Source organism: Arvicanthis niloticus, chromosome 23 (genome assembly GCF_011762505.2).
Source record: "Arvicanthis niloticus isolate mArvNil1 chromosome 23, mArvNil1.pat.X, whole genome shotgun sequence".
Classification (NCBI taxonomy): Eukaryota; Metazoa; Chordata; class Mammalia; order Rodentia; family Muridae; genus Arvicanthis; species Arvicanthis niloticus.
This window is the reverse complement of record NC_133430.1, coordinates 17,752,768-17,771,787: the sequence shown is the minus strand read 5'-3', so window position 1 is coordinate 17,771,787 and position 19,020 is coordinate 17,752,768. Positions and strand designations below refer to the sequence as shown.

Here is a 19,020-nt window from a genome sequence, read left to right as displayed (position 1 = left end):
CCTTGTCTCCATCTTCCTTCAGCAAGGGGACTGCTCAGGATGACCCCTTGTCTCCATCCTCCTTCAGCAGGGGACTGCTCAGGATGACCCCTTGTCTCCATCCTCCTTCAGCAGGGAACTGCTCAGGATGACCCCTTGTCTCCATCCTCCTTCAGCAAGGGGACTGCTCAGGATGACCCCTTGTCTCCATCCTCCTTCAGCAGGGAACTGCTCAGGATGACCCCTTGTCTCCATCCTCCTTCAGCAAGGGGACTGCTCAGGATGACCCCTTGTCTCCATCCTCCTTCAGCAGGGAACTGCTCAGGATGACCCCTTGTCTCCATCTTCCTTCAGCAAGGGGACTGCTCAGGATGACCCCTTGTCTCCATCCTCCTTCAGCAAGGGGACTGCTCAGGATGACCCCTTGTCTCCATCCTCCTTCAGCAAGGGGACTGCTCAGGATGACCCCGTGTTAGCCTCAGCACATCCCCACCACATCTAAGAGGAAGAGCAGAGACCCAACTTCCAGGGAGCTGCTCCAGGCTACCTTTTTCTTCTCATATTCCGCTCCCCTCAGCACACTACTCGGCATCTCTTATTAATAAATACATACTGATTAATCAGTTTTAAGGAAGGTATATGACAATGAGCTATAAGCCATAGCTACTTCTGTCTAAATGCCAGGCTCCGTTGAAGGTGCAGATCTCTCCCCAGACAAAACAGTGACAAGTTCCTGTCGAGTAGCATCTTTTAGTAAACTGAGGCAGACATGAACACAGTAAGCAACAAACAAGCAGCAAGCAAGCAGAGAACAAGGTGGACAGAGAGCAGCAGGCTCCTGCTGCCCCTTAGAAGCTGACCTTGGATTAACTTTCAATTGTCTTCCCTGGAAACCTAGTAGAGATAAAATGCCATTTATGTTACTGAGCAACAAGGCTCACTATAGCAATGCCTCTGATTAATAACTTACATGTGGACCAATAGGAGTTAAAGGCCCTGAGGGAGACAATAGCTTTAGGCACCTACTGAGTGTGCTTATCACTCCTGCCCTGGGCAGATGCTACTGACGGCTCTGAAATCCCAGGCTAGGCAGACAGCACACTTCGCTGACAGAGATGGACAGAAAGCAGTTCTGGGCAGCTGAGGCCCGCTGAGAACACTCAGCCCATGCTGCTCTCTTGACTCTTGTGCACACATCTAGACAGATGGGTCCTGTTTTAGTTTCTTTTCTGTTGCTGTGATAAGATTCTAACCAAAAGCAACTTTGGTTGGCAGCAGCTTATTTGGCTTACACTTGTAGGTCAGGAAAGTCAGGGCAGGAACTTAAGCAGGAACTGGGAAGAATCCATCAAGGAACGCTGCTTACTAGCTCACTCCCATCCTTGCTCCTAATAAGCTCATGCTCACCCAACCAGCCTTCTCACACAGCCCAGCCCTCTGTCTAGGAGTGGTGCTGCCCGGAGGCTCCGGCACACTGATCCGGTCAATCCTCACAGACATGGGACCTGGGCAGTCTCTCAGTTCAGAGTGCACACTGATCCGGTCAATCCTCACAGACACGGGACCTGGGCAGTCTCTCAGTTCAGAGTCCCTTGGATGATATAGATGGTGTCAAGCTGACAGCTGAATCTAACTAGGACAGGAACCACATGTGGCCAGCAGCATTCCGGTAGGTCAATATTTAACAGATCCAGAGAAGACCATCTGAGAGGCACAGTTCATTGTGAAGCTGTTGCTGAGCAAACTGGTGCTGAAGAGAACAAACGCAGACAACAGGCTGGCTTGCTTGGACGAGATGCCTGAGGACCTTCTCACCCACACCTCGGCCCTACTTCATTAGTGATTGGTCACTGGTGCACTTCAGGCTTTCTCACTTGTTCAGAAAAGGAAAGACAACTCCCAACCCATCACATCTAGGGCAATCTCATATAAAAATGGCTCAGCATTGTACCTACTTTAAAACACGATGAATGGATTCCTCTTTCAAAACAAGGGTTTGTCTAGCTGCTTACCACCTTACCTCAAACAGGTGACTGTCACAACACATCTGAAATTCATGGACAGTGACCAGTACTCTTCTACAGACACTGTGTGCTTCCTAAAATCATTTCCTCACATCACACCCCTCCCCCCATAGTACAGATCAAGAACTGGTCTGCACACACTACACTGATATGTGTGCCCTTCCCAGGGGAATAAATCTCCATTTAGATCAAGAGGCATTAGGAAATGATCCCCCCCCAAAAAAAATCAAGGTAACTCTAATTTTTTTAACACCACATTATATGATTTTCTTTGAAAAGAAAAGCTATAAGACAAAAGAAAGAAAAATAGTATTGTCTGTTTTTCCCCTTTCTTAAAAGGCTTAGTTCATTTGTAATTATTTATTTTCTTGATGGACTGGAAATTCCACAGGGACCATTTGCTATCTGGATCATAGTCCAGATCTTAAACCTTAAAATAAAGTTCTGACAGATGAATAAATACTTAAATGAACAGGCAGACACACACACACACATACAGAGAGAGAGAGAGAGAGAGAGAGAGAGAGAGAGAGAGAGAGAGAGAGAGAGAGAGAAAGAGAGAAATATCACCTTTCAGGGAGTCTTCATAGTTTAATGGTAGGAGGAAAGGGGCAGTATACAGCTGAGAAAACCTGCTCTGGGATGGGTCTTTATGAGATGCAGTTAACATCCCAGTTAGCTCAGCCCTCCCTCCATTGGAAGCCTACAGTGACCTACCCATTCCTCTGGAACCAAGATCAGATAAGCATGGCTGCCCCCAGCTTGGACAGCAGTAACAAAGCTTTTAGAGAACAGGATCCTGCCACTCTTACAGTTAAGTGTATTGGTGAAGCACTGAAAGCAACTGCCTGTGGCAATATTTCATCACAGAGAACAGTAGATTTTGAGTTTCATCATTAAAACTGATAAGGACTCTTTTGTCTTCATAATCAAGTGTTGATGGCATGAATGGATGACACTGACCCAAGGCCACATTTAAACATAACAAAGATTTGATTGGTTCTTTTTATTACAGATGTCTGAGATTTCTTGGTTCTCAGTCATGGAGAGCTGGTAGAGATGCCCTGAGTCCTGTGACAGTTCCAGGACTTCCTCAGCCACAGCTGCCTCTAGTCCCATCACTCTGAAACAGCCCAAGTGAGATGCTTGACAGGGGACCATCAGTCAAGTCTTCCAGATATGTGAGTGCCCTAGTGACATGGCATGTCCAGAGTGGCCTCAGCTGGAAGATACAGAAAGGGATCCGTACCTACATCCTACTCTACCAGAGACACCTCTGAAGCTGAAGACCAGACAGACTCCTCCTCTCTCCACACCGCACTGCTCAGTGAGGTCCATGTGGAAACAGGATTCAACCTGTAACCACGAAGCCACATAAAACAAACCAGTCCAACTGAAATGGAGGCATGGGTCTGTGGGCGCTAGACTCTTGCCACATGAACTACCCTGCCCTCATCTTCATAGCACTCCACTTTCATGATCTAACAGCTTCTCTAAACATACTCCTTAGCCTGGTGTGATGTTAGACAACTATGCCCCAGAGGCTCACATGCTTGGAACACTTGATCGCCTCCTGGTGGTGGTGTTTGTGGAGGTCATGGAGCCTTGCTGGAGGAAGCATGTCACTAAGATTGGAGTGTGAAAGTTTACAGCCTCATGCCCCTTCCAGTTCACTCTCTCTGCTTAGTGTTTAGGAGTAAAGGTGTGATCTCACAGCTTCCTGCTCCAGCTACCTGCTGATCTGCCTCTTCTTATGGACTTTCCCAAACCAACTCTTCCTTCTATAAATTGCTCTTGGCTGTGGTGTTTTATCACAACAGTAAACTAATACACCTGGCTTGTGATCTCCCACCACCTTTCCACTGCCCACCCTGCCAGCAGGAATTCTATGTGGAGAAGGCAAGTGTAAAGGGAAACTGCGCTTCCCAGGGCAGGCGGCTGACTGCGTATGTGATGTCTATTCCTGGTTGCCAACTTGACTACATTTGGAATGAACTACAATCCAGAAATGGAGGGCACACCTGTGATCCAGATTTTGAAGCTGGAAGACACCGGCTTCTGACCCAGATCTTGACATGGAGATCTTGAATCATAGTAACCATGAAAAGCTTAGGCCCAGGCAAGGTAGCACATGCCTTTAATCCCAGGAGACTGAGGCAAGCAGATCTTTGAGTTCAAGGTCAGCCTGGGACAGAGCAAGTTCTAGATCTGGTGGTACACACCTTTAATCTGGGCCACACCTTTTGCTGGAGGCCTATATGAAGATATTGAAAGAAGGAAGTCTCTTCTTTGCCCTGCTTTTACTTACGTTTTGGAACCTACTTCTTCGGAATTCCAGTTTATACAGAAGACCAGGTGAAACAACTAGTATCATGGACTGAGCAACTACTAGATTTTTAGACTTCCCATTCACAGCTGCCCATTGTAGGGATAGTTGAACTGAAGACTGTAAGTCATTACAATAAAGTCCCTTAATATATGGAGACATTCTATTAGTTCTGTGACTCTGGTAACTCTGACTAATACAACATAACACGACTTTCTCCTGCATCATTTGTTCCTGGCTTTCTCCAGACAAGCTTCTGCTCTTGCCCTCTACCTGGTCTTTTCAGGGTTATCTAAGACAGTGTTCAACCTCTGCTTTTCTTCTTCAAGTGCTCAGTACTACTCAGCAGGTGACGGCTGCTCCCGGCTCTCACAGAGCACCACTCATAGCTTCCCTCCTGCCTCTGCTGGCTTCTCTCCCAGATCTCCTCTTTACCCCATTCCCACTTCCTGCAGGTCCCTGAGCTGGCTCCTAGATCATGCTTCGCTAGCCACGCTATGTGTTCAATGATTTCACTGTCTCTGGGCTTTAAATATTATCAACGTGTCAAAACGCAAGCTCTAAGACTCAAATGCAGGCCCTGTCTATGTTCGTCTATTTTCCTTGCTGATGCTACCCCTCAGGATGCATATCAAATAGAACAAGTTCAAAAGCAAGTTCCCTTTTTCCAGACCTGATTCTTTCTTTGTCCTCACCCTATCTAGCCTTGAAGCCTCTTTTTCTGCCTTCTATATCTAGGCTATATTGAGCTGAGCTAAATATGTTGCAAAGGTCAACAAGATTATCTGAGAACATTAAACTATTTTGTAGCCCATGCTTAATAGAGATTAGTGGTCTGTTTGTTTTCTATAAAACAGAATTCCAAGACCTCTTGTATAACATGTAAATACCTCAAGGGAGCCCCAAATTAGTTTCATCCATGCTGCTTTCTTTGAGTAAGGGCCTCCCATGCAGAATGAAAGGTAACCTTGGCCAATGGTACAATCTAATAGGCTTGCCTCCCAAGCGCTAAGAGACTTTTCATTTTAACCAATGCTTACCTTCCCTGCTTAAAACCAATTCAGAAGCAGAGAAGTACCCAGTATACCTGACATGGCTAACAAAAGCAAAGTTATGAGAAACGTCCTTTGCTGCCCAGGGTTTACAACAGATGGTTGAATAGCCAGAAGCAAAATGTAATGTAGACAATGACTGCCCACCCCACCACCCTACCACCCTACCACCACCACCAACCCCTGGCAAGTCAAGCTTCTCCGGTGATTCTAGCTCTGAGTAGTGACTCAAGTAGGGGAGTAACGTTTCTCTTCTCCTAGGAAGGCTGACAGGAAGAAACCATTCTTTGCCATTGGCTGTGCTGTCTAGAGAGGACTCTGCTCTTCAACAGGAAATCCAGTCAGCCTTAGCTGCTTCCCCAAGAACACCAATATGTTGTGTGGTGGCTTGAATATGCTTGGCCCAGGGAACAGCACTATTTGGAGGTATGGGCTTGTTGGAGGAAGTCTGTCATTGTGGGTGTGGGCTTTAAGACCCTCATCCTAGCTGCCTGGAAGCCAGTCTTCTCCTAGCAGTCTTCAGATGAAGATACAGAACTCTAAGCTTCTCCTGCACCATGCCTGCCTGGACACTGTCATGTTCCTGCCTTGATGATAATGGACTGAATGTTGTCCTTACAAGAGTTGCCTTGGTCATGGTCTCTGTTCATAGCAGTAAACCCTAACTAAGGCATGTTGTCAGTGGGAAGTGACCTGCCAGGAGTCCAATTCCAAGCCCGGGCCTATGGAGCCCAGCAGCCAAATGATGCCTGTTTCTCTATAAGCCACCACTTCAACTGACTTATCCTAACTCTCATCATACTTTTAGCTGATAGTCAGCTGAAGCAGACAGAGAAGACAGGCAGGCAGATAATGTTTTGCTGGGTTAACCCAGGCTTCCTGTTCCTACCACTGTTGAGTTACAACTCATATCCTTTTATTTTCAAACAGGATATCACTAAGTTGCTCAGGCTGTCCTTGAACTTGAAGTCCCCCTACTACAGTCTCCTGAGTTACAGGTATGCATCGTCACACAGAGCTGACAAAATGTTTTCATTCTTGATAGGCTAGCAGCTGCCACTCAGGAGATCAGAGAAATACATATGAAGGACAGGTGGGTTCATTCTAAGTCCGGCTGTACCCAAGGACTCCATATGAAGGATAGGTGGGTTCATTCTAAGTCCGGCTGTACCCAAGGACTCCATATGAAGGATAGGTGGGTTCATTCTAAGTCCGGCTGTACCCAAGGACTCCTTGGACATGAAAACTGGGAGTAGTAGAGGCCTGAATGGTGAGCAGGGGGATGAAAGGGGAAGAAAAGCACCACAAAAGGAAGGAAGGGAGGAAAGAGGCTCACATGACAGCAGGGGAGGTGAGTGGGGCGGTGGGGTGAGGAAGAGCAGTGAATACAAAGTCAAGGCAGGTGGGAAGCATTAGACACCAGGACCAGGAGCTGATGCTGGTCTCAGGTTCTCTGGAAGATACTCAAGGTTGGTGGTAGTCACTCCTGGGAAGACTGGGAATTATAAAGGGTAATATTCGTTCTCACAACTCAAAGAGTATGCAAGAATCACCCAAATGCTAAGTATGGAGTTAAGATTCTAAGATAGTTTATCCATTTCTGCCTCTCATTACCATCTGCATTGCATTTTTCTTACCACTGAAAATCATCTACACCAAAAAAAAAAAAAAAAAAAAAAAAAAGAAAGAAAGAAAGAAAGAAAAAGAAAGGAAGAAAGAAAGATAGATAGATGACAAAAAGCCATATACCAAAAGACAGAACTGTGGGATATCCAGAACACAGGATAGCAGCTCCTCCATGGTGTTCAATGTTCCATGACAGCTGACCCTCTCTGAGCGGTCCTATGGCCCTGAGAAACTCACCAATATAAGACAGGTACCCACTGGGCAGTGGTGGCACATGCCTTTAGTCCTAGCACTTGGGAGGCAGAGGCAGGTGGATTTCTGAGTTTGAGGCCAGCCTGGTCTACAGAGTGAGTTCCAGGGCAGCCAGGGCTACACAGAGAAACCCTGTCTCGAAAAACAAACAAACAGACAGACAGGCACCCTAGGGTACTGGGAGCATCCAAAACTATTTTGGGTTTTAACATGGACTCCCACCTCCGCATCTGTAGTAGTCCACAAGTGTGGCCAAGCCCAGACTTTGAACACTGCAGATGGGAGGAACCCCTGGGGTAGCTGGTCTGTGGAGGATAGGAGGAGGAGAGTGTAAGGAAAGAAGAAAGGCTTCAAAGGTAAGCAGGCCCAGAGGGCTGTGTCAGAGGGCACTTCCTCAAATTTTGTAAAGGAAAATGCACATGAAACGAATGAGAAAGCAATCCAAAGTATGTGAGCCATGCAAACCCCTTGTGACCTTAGCTGAGCCCAGTGGCATCATTCCCAAAGATGAGGTCAGAGCCCAACAGTCCCATGACCAACCCACCTCCCTAAAACAGGCTCCAATGATCAAAATGAGCTGTCTAGCCCACAGGGTTACTCGCATAGAAGGCGTTTCCTGTAGAAGGTAGTGACTTGGCCCCTGGGATTCCCAACGGAACTGATTTCTCCCTCTGGATTACGGTTATCAACATCTCCCCACCCACATACACCTCCCCACACACCCACCTTCACACACACCTGCACACACCCCCACAGACAACCCCACATACCCCCCCACATACCCCATACCTCACACACACCCAACCCCCACAGCCCCCCACACCCCCACAGCCCCCCCACACCCGCACACACCCCCACACCCCCACAGATAACCCCACACACCCACACACACACAACCCCCCACACCCCCCACACATCCAACCCCCCACACCCAACCCCTCCCCCTCCCCCACACACCCCCACACACACCCCACACACTCCCCACACCCCCACACACACCCTCACACACCCCCACACCCCCACACACATAGGTTAGAGATAAAGAAGGGTTTCTCTGAAATGGCCACCATTTATTATAAAAAGGAGAACAAATGACTAGAAAAACATCCCCTTTCTCCTCCCTCTCCTTCCATTTACAGAAGCAGAAAGCAGACTAGGGGACATGCGTCATTGCTCAGACGATCCCAGTCAGTGCAGATGAGATCATATTTGAGAGCCTCTTTGTGCCAAAGCCACAAAGCTAGCCAAGCCTTGGGACATTTATTGTGGGCCATGCTGAGCTGAACCAGTGAACTTTGGAGCAAAGTAGATCTTTCTTCTCAAAGAGTTTGATAAGATTTGGAATATAAGATTTTATTTTCCAGGAATACAAAATGGGTGCACGCAGCAGTGAGTTACCAGGCAGACCCTTCTGAGAGCTACACCTCAAGATTTAACGCTCTTGAGAATGAAGAGAGAGCAGCTAGCTCCAGTGTTCACTGTGTTAGAGGTGGGACTTGTGTCCCTCTTGTCAGTCAAAGCACTACTGGACTACAGCTCCTAGAGGAAGGGGACAGATGCCTAGGGGCCTCCCGTGCAAAGCCTTGAAGAAGCTACAGAGAAAGCAGATACCTACTGTTGGTCTTCATGCACATCTATCCTGCAGCACAAGTCAAAACAAGGACAACTGAAGAGACGTGAACGGAATCAGCACATTTCTCACAAGAACAACACAAAAGGAAAACAGATGTCAAAGCCTTAGAGAGCCATCCCTTCCATCCATGTTCTGCAGCCCTTCCCTAACCCTCTCAAATGCAGCCTGAGGAGAAAAGGTCCTGAGAGTCAGGTCCTGAATGTTTCGGCTTGGCAAATCCAGTTTTCAGAACTGTTCAGAAAGGAATTCTGTGTGCTGGGGTTCCCTTGACAAACTGGAGAGGCAGTATCATTCACATGGAGAAAGGACATCTCAGACATGGCTCCACCAGCACCACTAGCCCTGCCTAGAGCTCCCTGCTTGGAGTTCATAGTCTCCCAAGTGTCTTCCTCCCTCCGCTCCCACCTTCAAACCTCACAGGAAGTCAAGAGAGTCACGTAGTGAGGACACACAAAGAAACCAATGTTCATTCTTTTTACAAAACATTCTAATTATATCACATAGTGGACTCATGTGTGTGTGTGTGTGTGTGTGTGTGTGTGTGTGTGTGTGATGTCTTATTCTATCACACTCTACCTTGGTTTTTTTTGGAGCTCACTGGTGAGGCTAGACTCTGGGATCCACCTGTCTCTACTCCCCAGTACCGGGATTGTAGGCAAGTCTGTCAGGCCTAGTTTTTACAATGATTTGGGTCCTCCTGCTTGCGGGGCAAGCACTTTACCCACTGAGCCATCTCCCCAGTTTTGTAATTCATATTTAAAATCATTTTGTTCTAACAATTGTTCTAACAACTGAGCTGGAGACAGCATATTAAAAGACTATTTTCCTTCTTAGGAAGTGAATTTAAAGCAACAACAACAAAGAAAGCTTACCCATTTTTGAAATAGAGGACATGGGCTCTCTGAAGTCCTGTTTCTAGGAAAAAACCTAGTTCTTGATCGTGGGGAGCAGGGCCAGGCTTAGGGCTTCTGTTCTGAATATTAGTTAGTATTACCTAGAAGGGGAGAGAATTGGAAAACTAATCAAATACAGATCAATGCCTACTTCCTTCAAACCCTAGCTCCAAACACACCGGAAGACTTGAACAACCAACGTCCTCTGGCAGAGACAGGTGCAGTGTCTAAGAGACAACTCCTACTACAGGGGCATCTGGGCAGCACTGTAGGGTGTTGACTCTGAGAGCTTAGAGACTGCTACCAGAAGAATCATCAAATGTGGAGTCTCTGATAAAGGCCAAGACATTGCCAGGGAGACTAAATGAAACAAAACCAGTCTCAGCAAAGAGCAGGAAGTCACTGCCCACCAACGGCTCTGGTCAGGCAGGCAGACTTATTCCTCCACTGAGAGCCAACACGTGACGCAATTGGCACTAACTCTGGAATTTACCAGAACACAAACTCACCAGGTTGCAGGGCTCAGGCCAGGAGGCTGAGTGCTATACATTTACACTCAAAGAAATAACTGAAATAGCTGAAATAACTCAAAGAAATAGCTGAAGAAATAACCCTCTCTCCCTAAGTATAGCCTTGGGAAACCATGGATAACCAGGTTAAAAAGATTTAAATAATTAGTTCTGAAAACAAAACAGAACAAAACAAAAACCCAAACCAAACCGAAAAGAAAACAAAAACAAAACAAAAAACCCAGAACAGACAAAACTGCCAACTCCTCAGGTAAAAGACTTCCAAGATGAGTTTAGAGTGAACTGTAAACACACATCAGCAACTCTCTTTAAACTCAGAAGTCAAAGCATTTCTCAGAGAGAATCAGAGCCATGGCAAGAACCACACATGCAAACATGAAGCCCTTGTTTTCTGGAGTCAGCACTGCCCTCACATGTACAAACCCACACACAGACACATAATTAAAAACAAAAAGTAATTAATACAAAATACAATAAATGCAATAAAAGATTACATAACAATAAAAAGTACCAATGTTCGCTCCACCAGCAACAGATCTTGAGAACATTATGCTAAGTCAAAGATGCCAGTCATCATACATCATGTACTATATGACTTTATATGAAACATGCACATTTACAGAAGCAGAAAGGTTAGCAAGAGCTCAGTGCTGGGAGAAAGGATGGGATGGAGATTGACTGCAGGCGGGTACAAGGCTTCCTTTTAGATGGATATCTAAATAAAATATCCTGGGATTAAATACTGGAGATGTTCACACTGCTCTGAATGTAATCATAGTGCCGATGGTTACACACACTAATGTGTGCCTGTGGTCCCAACTACTTCAGGAGCTGAAAAAACAGGATAACTTGAGCTCAGGCGATACCCTATCTATCTACATAAACAAACAGATAAATACAAAAGCTACACAGAATTATACCATTTAAATGGATGAATTACACGATGTGTAAATCATACCTCAGCAACACTATCCTCTAAATTATTACATTTACCCACCTATTGTGTGTAGGGGTACTGCATACACTTCAGAGTGCGTGTGTAAGTTAGAGGACAATTTGTAGGAGTTGATTCTCTCCTAGCATGTGAGTCCTGATAATTGAACTCAGGTCTTCTGGCTTGGCAGCAAACATGTTTTCCCACTGAGCTATATCTCCCTGGTATTATTCTTTAATATAATAATAATCATTATTATTACTAAGAAAAATGGGGGAAATGTCAATCCCATTAATAATTGAAAACATAAACTAAGCATGCAAAACACTATGTTCATCTAGAAAGTAATTTGTAACAATTTGCCAAAAAGCAAAGTAATACCTAGTCTCCTGAACTGCCAAAGTAAGAGCCCCAGTACATGGTAACAAGAGTGGTAAAAATATCCCCACTTCTGGAAGTTTGCCCCTAGGAAATAATGTAAACAAAGCAATGGAAAAGCTGCCTGAAGAAAGATGCCAAGTTAGACCCAATAATAAGGTATTATTTTAAGTAATATATAACCATGAAAGTAATGTAAAAATTTAATATAAACTGAGAACAAGGCAGATAGAAAGTGCTTTACTGTTTTGAGAGATGATTTGATTACAACAATGCACAAACATGAGCATAAGTGACTGTTCCTCTCTGGTCACTACACTTTTCTGGAATGATGCAGAAGGCAGCCAGATGTCAGGCTCAAAATCAGTGGTGCTAGGGCAGAGGCTAGGCATCCATCTCTGGACATTTCCATTAGGAAGCGTTCACGTGCTGGCCTGTGCTCTGAATGGGCTGACGTGATGGGAACTGAGAGCAAGGAGAACATGGTCTCTCGACTGTCTCACCTTCAACGCCATGAGCACAGTGGCCTGTGTCCGCAGCTCAGCTCTGCCTCTCTCCGCAGAGCACCTAGCTTGATTCAAGACACACACCGACCTCACTTTAATCCACTCTGGATCTGCCACTCAGCTGTGCCACTCAAGTTCCCTTGTATGGCAGACATCATAAAGTCAAGTCACGACCTGTGCTCTCTGAGCTGCACATTCAAAAGGAATCTGGGATGTGCTCTGTAATACCTGGGGACCTGGTATTTCTTCTTGGAACTTTAGCACTAAATTGGCTCATAAACAGTTACAAATGCCTGGCAGTTTAGCTTAGCTTCTTTTCCAAAATTGGGTGTGAAGAAATAAACTGTCAGCAGAGGGTAGAGTTGCACCCTGGCCTGGCTCCTGCTCTAGAATGCCACCACCAGCTGGCCAGGCAGTATATACAAAGCCCAAAGACAGGATGACTTCATGTGCCAAAATGTGCTCAGGTTATGACAGCAAGGATGAGGTCATCTTTATCCATATCACTGCCCCGCCAGCAGTATTACAGGGCAGAACACTTTATTTGCTGTTGGCATGCTGCCTCTATCTGAACAGAAACTAATCAAAGCCAGCCTGCACCACTGTTAATGCTATCTTATTTGATTTGTCTGATCAAATCATTTTACACATATAATGTTAGTTGTATTTTATTCTCTTTCAGAAAACAAACTATCAGAGAGCATCATCGGTCCGTGTCTCTATGACCCTAATTTAACAAGGACAACTCTAAATAAACATTTAACACACAGCTCTCATGGACTCATCTCCCTTGACCCTACCTCCATATTTGGAACAAGGAGGAAGAATGAGCCAGGGCTAGCACCCTGCATGCTACCTGGTATACAACCATCCTGTCTCTGTAAAGGACAGATCTCTAGGCTTTTGAAATCAAACCACTCAACTCCTGCTAGTTCTGCTATGGAGGGAGAAAGCTGAAGCACAAGAAATAAATGAACAAGCCAAAGTCCATCTGGGTGTGGAGAACACACCAGAACAGAAAAAGCAGGTTTCAGTACAGACAGGGCAATTCATGACCCTGAAAGGATACTTCATAAACTTGTCTCTACATTCCTAATAAGACAATGAACTTGTAATATTCCAGATTTTCACGTAAACATCTGGAACTTTAAAGGCTGTAACGAACACTAAGCTATTTGATGTGTGCTAACAACATACTGGGAAATTCATGAACTGGCCGCTCGTCAGAATGACATGCCAGTAATTGTGGTTATTTATAGCAGAGGCTCCTGAACACACAGAGGTTAAATGACATGCCTTCAAGTCTCACAGCTAAGCAGAGTCTGCAACAGGATTTCAGCACCCACTCATGTCTCTGTCCTGCTCTGCCGCCTCTCCCAGCCGAAGCTGCAGACTCAAGGGAAGGGTGAGATCGGCCCCTTTCTGAAGGGTCAGTCACTGCCCTTCTGCTCAGCAACTGCACGTGTGACATTCTCTAAAAACTTTATTTTCATTAATGAACAAACTTTTCAGCCAATATTCATGAATAAAATGCCAATAAATCCTGGAAGACAGCAGCCTTCTCACCTCAGCATGGCAGAAGGGCAGGGGAAGCCACTATACACTGTCCTGCCTCTGCCCCTGACCAGCAAAGCAAAAGCATATCAGATTTTCTTCCCAGGATGGTGCAGGCCAGGCTCTGTCTGTCCCAGACTTGCCAGGGCTTTCACTCCTCTCAGAGTCTGCTTTTGTTTTCACTCTAGCATAATTCTTTAAAAGTTCAAAATCAAGCCGGCTGAGATTGAAGATTTAAAAACAAATAAGGTCTATGAATCCCTGAACTTCCACTAAGCACAACTTTCCCAGTTTCTAGACTGACCAACATACAATGTGTTGAGTTCCTACTGCAGCAGAGACAGACGTCTGGCTCATTCAACCTCTCTCTTGCTGAAGTCTGGGCAGGTCCATGAAGGAAACACATATGGAAAAGTCAGAGCCAGAAAGAGTCATGTGGAAAGGCTGAGATTTCATTGTAGGCTGCAGAAGGAGCTTGTCTGTGGCACTGAAGCCAAGGCTCTCACAGTCCAGTGCCTGTGACCTGCGTTCCACCGGCAGGATGTGTGGATGGTGAGAAGGTCACAGTCCAGTACCTGGCTGCATTCCACAAGGAGGGTGTGTGCATGGTGATAAGGTGAGCATGCAGTGGCCTAGAGACCGAACTAGCTGTCAGGAAAGAGTTGATTGTATTATAGCTTTGTTTGACCCAACTTGCTGGGTATCCTGGGGCCTTAATTTTCTTTTCAAAATATATCTCCCATGATCACTACAAGCCTCCTATGATCACCGGGAAAGAAGGCATCTTTTGAATTCCATGATTATATGAATTTCCTTGCTGTTCAGCTGAAGAACTCAACAGTAACTGGGGAATTAGGAACGAACACAACAGGCAGCAGCTCCCATCGGCCACTTCCTATATCCCTGCAGACAAATGCGACAGATGAACCCTTTGTCCCTGTCAGGGAAGGGCAGCTCCAAAGTGGACAACTAAACGGTAAGCTGAGAAATAAAGGTCTCTGAGTGAGCTGAGATGTGGCCAGCGGCAAGGCTCAGTCAAGATGAACCGAGTACCCACAGCCATGTGCTGGCCATGGCAGGCAGGCAGGCAGGCGGAGGGACAGATTTCAAAATCAGCCTGCATGTTCATGTCCCTGACAATCTGTACAGCAACTCTGACTGATGAAAACAAAATCCACTCCTCATAGGACTGCATACGGGCCAAAGAGCCAGATAGCAACTGGAACTCCCAAACACTGTGTCCTATAGCCATGGCTTTGTCAGGCCAGGTCACATGATTCTCCATAGTTCCCACCCACTCTTCAGTTTCTGCAATCCTATTCTGCTTTCCCTGTCAAAGACAATTCTGACTCTCCTTCTGTCCACCAACACATTCTAAAATGGTTTACATAAGAATTACCTCCCCCAAAACAGTTACTAATAAAAAAATTAAATTTATTTACAAACACTCATGACACATGTGATGGTCATAGTTTTCTAAAAACTAGTGTTGTTATAAAATAAAAAAGTGTATATAATTAATTATTTAAAAAAGAGAATTGCTTCCCATCTATACATGTAAAAACAAAGCAAACAATAACAAAACCATAAGAGTTAGCCAGGCATAGGTAGTCCCTCTTCATCCTCTAATCATGGAAACCAAGGTCTAGAAAACTCAGGGAAAGCTTACCTTCTGATTGTGCTCAAGTCTTACAAGAATGGCTATCATTTCAAACAAGCCCACAGTTTGTTTTACATCTGGGTCTGAGAAGGTTAAGATCACAGCCTAGTTTTGGCTAGTGCCTAAGAAACTACTACAGAAGAAACTTTGGAGTTATTGTCATTACAAACCACTGACATCAAGAATCTGCTATGCTCCTAGACCTAGACTAAGTGTCTTTATACACATGATCGTACAGATGTCTTACATGAACTTCATGAGATAGACTATTTTTATGAGCTTTTTACAGAGGGGAAAAACTAAAGCTGCGCTGAGAAGGAACTCTGTAAAGAGCAGGCTAGAAAGACAGAGATCCTTCTGTACAGGTAAGATGTCCAGTCGTCCCTGGCCCCATCCCTAACCTTATCCCTAGCCCATCCTGACCTCATCCCTGGCCCCATCCTTCACCCCATCCCTGACCCCATCCCTGGCCCCATCCCTGGCCCCATCCTTCACCCCATCCCTGACCTCATCCCTGACCCCATCCCTGGCCCCATCCCTGGCCCCATCCCTGGCCCCATCCCTGACCCCATCCCTGGCCCCATCCCAGGCCCCATCCCTGGTCTCAATCCAGACCCCAACCAGCCTCAAGCCTTCTCTGCTTACTCAGTCTCTGCTTCCATGACATTCTTATCAGTCTTATTTTCCTTGCCCTGACACAGATCAGACACTTGACTGCCAGGTCCTCTGTAGACAGTCTCAGGAGACACACAACCTGCTCCTGCTCCACACAGACTAGTTAAAAAGCCCCAGCAGACCTCTGCCATACTATCAAGGTAAAGCTGCTCAACCCTGGGTAAATACCTGCTGGTGTGAAGATCATGCAAAGATGCATGAATCCTAACCCAGGAGAACAACAGTGGTAGAAGTATGGACAGCCCACACCTGCACATACACACTGACCCAGTTATTTTCATACATACCATACCTATGATTACTTTCTCTATAACACTCAGGAATGCAAGCAGAGCTTGTGCCCAGAGGCAGACAAGTAAGCCAAAGGCTTTCTTTTCAGCGGTAGGCTACAGCTCCCACAAGCTGATGTGGGTAATGGAACGGGGTGACATCAGCTGGAATGAACATATGGTTCTTACTTACCCTTTCTATCTCCTGGAGGTACAGGAGTGCAATGTCCCCAGCTTTCTCATAGCAGGTGATGACATCCTGCTCCCGGTCCACATGGAGATTACTGGTAGAGGATGAAACAGGCAGTTTCTCTAAACAAAGTCCTAAGAACAAAGCAGATACACAGGAATTGGACAAGTTAGTTTTCATCCAGACTTTATTCCAAGTCTGGATCTACAGGGCCACAAAAAGGCCTGCTCTGTGAAAGGCTATCATACAAGTGATCCGCAACTCTGTCCTTCTTTCATTGAGACAGGGTCTCGCTATGTAATACTGGCTGTTCTGGAACTCCCCAAGTAGACTAAGGCTCCACTTGCTTCTCTGCCTCTCAATTAAAGGCATGGGACACTGCACACCCCGACTGTCCTCTTTTAAAGACAAAATGGAACATCAAAATGACGCCCCAGAAGGAACATCTAAAGCCGCAGACGAACGGGGCCACTCACAACACATGCAGTCTGCTGTACCTTGACATTCAGCTTGAACTTGAGAGGGCCCCTCACCAGGACCTCTTCCAGTCCTGAAGAGTATGGTGGTCATTTTTATATATCAGCATGGCCAGGCAATGGGGTGCTAGGGCATCTGGACAAACACTCTGGGTGTTTTTCTGGACGAGACTTACACTTGGGCTGGTAAACTGAGTAAGCAGGTTGCCTTCCCTAAGTGGGCAGGCCTCATCCAATCAGCTAGGAGAGAGAAAAGCACAGTCTTTCCCTGCCTGAACTGAAGCACTGGCTTCTCTTGTTTGCGGCCTGCCAGCTGACTGACTGAAACCTATGCCATAGACCTTCAGGTTCCCGGGACTCCAGACTCGACAGAAAATATGCCAGCAGCTCCCTTGGGGGTTCTAGCAGTCAACTAAAGGTCTTATCTCCTACTGACCCTGTCCCAGGATAGTCCCAATTAATACAAAGACACTCGCTCAACTACGGCCAAAGCTTTTCAACAATTTTTAAGAATAAGCAAGTCTGTCAACTCTAGTTTAGATCTTACATGTCCCCAAAGACCTTTAGTTAAAAGTTTGCCCCCCAGAGTGGTGCTATGGGGAAAATGTGGAATCTTTTAAGAGGTGGCAGCTAGTGAGAAGTCTTTAGGTCACTGGGGTATGCCTTGAGATAAGTTTTCAATGCTCTGAGGGAGCATTACTTAGAAACTAGGGGAATCTTATTACATTAGGACCAACACTTGGGCCTATGAGCTTAGGAATAATTAGAACGCATGGCTCACTTCTCAGTTCTGGACCAAGAGAAACCCCAGAACGCTGAAGGCATTTTTGTTATAGATGGGGCAAACTCTCTGCTAGGGTAGAGTTCAGAACTAAGATGTACAAAAGCATGAAAGGCTGAAAAAAATAACAATGTGAGGATGAAAGACACTTCTTGACCCCCATGCCAACTGACCTTCAACTCTCAGAGAAATCAGACTCAGTTTCTACCCACCAAAGGCAGAGAGACAGACAGACACAGTGGAGGGCAGAGGAGAAGATGTTCACATGAAATTTCTGCTGCTTCACGTGTCCTATGACATGATATGCATTCCAGCTCATTTACAAGACTGAGTCTGGAATAGGAAGGGACCAGAAAGATCAATTCTCTTTTACAGCTAAGAAGTGGAGACCTGTCATGATAAAGTAATATGCCCCAAATCAGACAGTTAATAGGTCTTTAGTCTCCTGGCTGGCATATATCATTATACATGACATACATACATACATACATACATACATACATACATACATACATACATAGTTAGGTACTAATATTCAAAGTAAACTCTACTCCACAGAAGGAAGTAGACACACTAAGTATCAGAATAAAAAAAAATCTAAAACCCCATCTGCATCTTCTTGAAAAAGGGCATCATTCAAGTTGCTCTCGGCACAGTATGAATGCCCCTAGGCTGTAAACAGCCACAGGAGAGCACAAGGCTGCGTAAGGAGAAGGACCACCTTTATTCACAGGGAGCCAGCAGTCAGCATAGTATCCTGGGAGTCAGTAGTCACTGTTTTGTCACTACAGTAGCTCAGCCAGAGCCTTTGTTGGTTTTTAGAAGTCTTATTGAAGGGCTAGAAGGATGGCTCAGTAATTAAGAGCACTGGGTGCTCTACCAGAGGACCCATCACCCACATGGCAGCTCATCACCATCTGTAACCCCAGTCTTGGGTAATATGATACTGTCTGTGGTCACTGCACACACATGGTGCATAGATATACATGCCAACAAAATACCCATACACATAAAATAAATCTAAAACAAAGACTTACTGAGGTAAAGTTGGACTATGATAAACTAGACATCCTCAGTACTTCATGATGATAGGGCTGGCTTGTGATCCTGTTTTTTCATTAATAAAAGTCCATAGCTGTGTTACTCTTTAAATTATACATGAATTGTGACAAATGTATGATGTCACGTATCTACCATTGTTGCATAACAAAATGTACCACCTTAAAAATGTTCAGTGCCCACCTATTCATCCCAGTCCTGGAAACCACTAAGCTTCCAGTCT

At 45.6% G+C, this 19,020-nt stretch overlaps 1 protein-coding gene across 11 annotated transcripts in view; it reads right to left on the bottom strand.

The window, feature by feature from the left end:
* Ttc7b (tetratricopeptide repeat domain 7B) overlaps positions 1-19,020 on the bottom strand; it is a 219,320-nt gene that overhangs the window by 140,388 nt on the left and 59,912 nt on the right. For 7 of the 11 annotated variants that reach the window (XM_076921409.1, XM_076921413.1, XM_076921419.1 and 4 more), the window contains 3 exons: positions 16,485-16,615; positions 9,765-9,886; positions 8,875-8,898 (listed from right to left, as the gene is read on the bottom strand). In XM_076921409.1, coding sequence (XP_076777524.1) covers positions 8,875-8,898; positions 9,765-9,886; positions 16,485-16,615 — 277 coding nt within the window. The remainder of the gene's footprint in view (positions 1-8,874; positions 8,899-9,764; positions 9,887-16,484; positions 16,616-19,020) is intronic. The other 4 variants (XM_076921410.1, XM_076921412.1, XM_076921415.1 and 1 more) reach the window with 1 other exon arrangement.